The sequence below is a fragment of the Zosterops lateralis genome (assembly GCF_965231275.1).
Source record: "Zosterops lateralis genome assembly, chromosome: 8".
Classification (NCBI taxonomy): Eukaryota; Metazoa; Chordata; class Aves; order Passeriformes; family Zosteropidae; genus Zosterops; species Zosterops lateralis.
In genome coordinates, this window is record NC_139768.1 from 15,370,232 (window position 1) to 15,374,299 (window position 4,068).

A 4,068-nucleotide genomic window follows, 5' to 3' on the forward strand; every position below is an offset into this window, starting at 1 on the left:
CATGCACCACCAGCCCGCCCAAACTCGCACCCAGGAATGAGGCTATTTTTCTTTCGTTTTTTTCCCCCTTTCTTATTTTTTTTTTTTTAATCTTATTTCTGTAATTATAACACCAGCACCCCGGCTGAGTTCTCAATAAAACCTGGATCCTGACATAAAACGCCACGCTGGAAAATAATGCGAGGGGACACAAGGGAGAGGAGGAAAGTCTCTAATTGGTTAAAATATGTTTAAATCACTTCATAAAACCCAAGCAAAGCGAAGCAAATAATCCACCTAGCAAAGCAAAGAAGCCGGGCGATTTAGAATCAGTGTAATTCGCTCCCCCCCGACCGGCTCCCCCCCATCTCCTCGCAGTATTTGATATGATGAATAACCCAATATAGGCCTTTAAAAATAGGTCACTGCATAAAGAGACTCCCAGAGAGCTATAAAAAATGGGAAGAGGGCGCTTTAAGGAGAGGAGCCATTTGCTTCTTTTGTGCTTGTTTGGTACCTAGCGGCCTGGGAGCTGCCAGCCGTCCTCATCCTGGCCCTCAAGGTGAGGAGGGAAAGTTGGGGCCGGATCCAAGCCCCGGGCCCTGTTCCTGCCCCACCGCCCGTCCCGTCCAGCCGCAGCCCCCCCGCGGCTCGTGTCCCCATGTCCCGGCCGGGGTCCCCCCGGGCCCGTGGGGTGCTCAGGTCCGCAGTGGGGGCCGGGCTGTTCACCCCCGCTCTGGGCTTTGTCCCCGTCCCTGCGGAACGGGCAGACAGAGGCGGGATGGTTAATCCGCGTTGAAATAGTGAGGAGCGGGTCTGGCCCCGCAGAAAGCCGGGCCGGGTTCCCCGAGAGTGGGGGCACAGCCACCCCCGCCACCCCTGCCCCTCTCCAGAGCCGCCCTGGGCTCGCAGCAAAAGGACTCGGGTTAGAAACCGGCCCTCCCCGACTCTTCCCGGCCGGACCACCCGGCTCCGCTCAGCCCGAGGAGCCGCCGGCACCCCCAGAGCGCCCCGGCCACGGAACCCCCCGGGGCTCTCCCCACACCGCGGGGGCCATCCCGCCCGAGCCCAGCACACTCCAATACAGGGCGCCGGGAAAGAGGAGCACCACAAATTCGGCGGAAACCTTCGGGTTTTATTGAAAAGGAAAGGTCTGCCTTACCTGGAACCAGGCTCTCCCCTTCTTCCCCTCAATTAAAAAAAAAAATATAAAAAATAAAAAAAAAAATCAAACGGTTCTGGGTAGAGCTGGAGAGAGACAATTTGAATAACCTGGTAGCAGAAATTAGCAGGAGGGAGAAATAGAAGGAAAAAAAAAAAAAATCTTGGGGGGGAAGAAAAATAAAGATACAGCCGGATATTTTTCGGTTTGTTTTGCTTTAGCTTATTATTATTTTTCACTATACTGTATTATCCTGATGCAATAAAGGCTGGTTTGTAATGTAATTTAAAAATATATATGTCCAAACAAATAGCAGGGCCAGAATATGACAAGTGCATTCAGCATTATAATTCAACTGGGCTCCACCTCCATACCGCCTCCTAATTAATGGGTCTCCGAACTTGCAAAAGCCTGCATTGGACAGGGAGAGAGAGAGAGAAAGAGAGAGAGAGAGAGAGAAAGAGAGGGCGAAAAGTGTCATTGAAGATAATTGATTACCTCCCAATCAACAATAACTTGTTAGCAATAGTCAATTACCCCATCTCTTCTCGCTTCTTTCCCCCTGGTCCGAGGTCTCGGTGCGAGGGCTGCTCTTCCCCTCGACGAAGTCTGCTTTTTTCTTTTTCTTTTCTTTTTTTAAATTATTTTTTAAAATTATTTTGGGGTGGGTATTCGCTTGGGGTGGGGGGCAGGGAAAGTGCTGTGATTTGGGGTGTTTCTTAAAATAGCAGCTAGAAGGAGAAAGAAACAGGAGAGACAGAGAGAGAGAGAGAGAGAGAGAGAGGAGACAGAGAGGAGGGGGGGGGAACCTCCGACCCAAAACCCTGGGACAAGAGGTACGGCAGGACCACCTCTCGGCGAGGGACCGACGGCAGCTCCGCTCCTCGCCCGCCCGCCGCCCTGCCCGGCCCGCCCGGCCCGCCGCCCGACGTGGCTCTCCCCGGGAGGACCCGGGGCTCCTCCGCCGGAGTTGGAGGTGGGCTTCAACTTTTGCTCGCTGTCTTCGCCGCCGTCACCCCGCGGTCCCGCCGGGGGCTTCTCCCCGCGGCAGCGCATCCCCGTCCCGGGTGGGGAAGGCAGCCCCGCGCAGCCCGGCCCCACCATGACTTCCAAAGAAGAACCCAAGCCCTCCTCGGGGGAAGAGCGGCGGCGGAGCCCCTTGGATCACCTCCCGCCGCCGGCCAACTCCAACAAGCCCCTCACGCCCTTCAGCATCGAGGACATCCTCAACAAGCCCTCGGTGCGGAGGAGTTACACCCTGTGCGGAACGGCCCACCTCCTGTCCGCCGCCGAGAAGCACCCCCCGGCCGGGCTGCCCCTCTCCGGCCGGGCGCTGCTCTCCCAGACCTCGCCCCTCTGCGCCCTGGAAGAGCTGGCCAGCAAGACCTTCAAGGGGCTGGAAGTCAGCGTGCTGCAGGCGGCCGAAGGTAAGCCCCTCGCAGAGCAGGGGGGTCCTCCAAAGGGTGGGTGGCCCGCTCCTCCCCACGGCCTGGTTTTCCTGCTCTCCTCGTCCCCCGCCACCTCCCAGGGTGTCGCATGGGGTGGGAAGGGGGTCCCTGGGCGGCCGGTGCCCGGCAGCATCCTCCCCCCGGGGCCCGGGGGTGCGGGAGAGGGGGCTCTGCCCCGCTTCCTGCGGACACCGGCGGGGCGGGGGCGCGGGGCCGGGGCTCGGGTCGGGGCGGACACGGGAGAGCGGGGACAATCCGGCGGCTCGTCGGCAGGCCGGGACGGGATGACCATCTTCGGGCAGCGGCAAACGCCCAAGAAGCGTCGGAAGTCGCGGACGGCCTTCACCAACCACCAGATCTACGAGCTGGAGAAGCGATTCCTCTACCAAAAATACCTGTCGCCGGCGGACCGGGACCAGATCGCCCAGCAGCTGGGGCTCACCAACGCCCAGGTCATCACCTGGTTCCAGAACCGCCGCGCCAAGCTCAAGAGAGACCTGGAGGAGATGAAGGCCGACGTGGAATCGGCCAAAAAGCTGGGCCCCAACCCCGCCGTGGACATCGTGGCCTTGGCCGAGCTGGAGCCCAGCGCCGAGGGCAGGGGCAAGGCGCGGCCCGGCTCCCCGCCGCCCCCCGCCGCCGCCCGGGATCCCGGCGCTCCGCCGCCGCCCCGCCCCGCCTCGCCCCCCACGGAGCGGCCCCGCAGCCGCCGGGACAGCGAGGAGGAGGAGGAGGAGGAGGAGGAGGACGTGGAGATCGACGTGGATGACTGAGGGGCGGCCGGCGTGTCCCCCCCCGTGTCCCTCCCCCCCCAGCTCCAAAGCGGCGCCCTCGGCCCCCATCCCACCCCATCCCACCCCATCCCATCCCAGCCCGGCCCGGCCCGGCCCGGCCCGGCCGCTGCCCCCGGCCGGGGCAATAAGCAATAGCCCCCAGCACAGACACACAGCCCGGTGATTTCGGGTAGAGCCGAGATCCCTCCGCCTGCCACATCTTCGGAACGGTGCAATTACGGACGGCTTCTGTATAAATATTTAAACGTATATATTGGAATTTTTTTTTTCCTTCCTTCCCCCTTCTTTTTTGAGGTTTTGATTATTATTTTTTTTAATAGCTATCAGTGATGGTTGTTTTATCTATAAGGGAGACGCGTAACCTTGGAATAAACCTGGCTTCCAGCAGATGTTTGGGAAAGCAGTTGTTTTCAAAGACTTCTGAAACAAATCACTTTAGAGAAGATTTAAGTTAGGCTTAAAACGGCAACAGCAAAAAATTAGCCGCTTTCCTTTCCTTGCATGTTTCAGATGTGCACGAACTATTTTTTTTTTCCTTTAAAAAATATTTTTTCTCTCGCAATCTTGGGAACTTGGGGCTGGGTTATAATGCAAGTTGAAAAATATATACTTTCTTTTTTTCCTAGAGCATAGAGATTTGTCTCCAATGCAATTTCTGCCTCATTTTACCAATTAAAAGCTATTT

The 4,068-nt window shown here is 57.8% G+C and overlaps 1 protein-coding gene across 1 annotated transcript; it reads left to right on the forward strand.

Annotated features, from left to right (window-relative positions):
• Positions 1 to 2,243: 2,243 nt before the first annotated feature.
• LBX1 (ladybird homeobox 1) lies at positions 2,244 to 3,362 on the forward strand (the record flags this gene model as incomplete). The annotated part of the gene is made up of 2 exons (XM_083866402.1): positions 2,244 to 2,568; positions 2,863 to 3,362. 2 exons carry the CDS (start codon positions 2,244 to 2,246, stop codon positions 3,360 to 3,362), a joined length of 825 nt encoding a protein of 274 aa, XP_083722528.1.
• Positions 3,363 to 4,068: the final 706 nt, after the last annotated feature.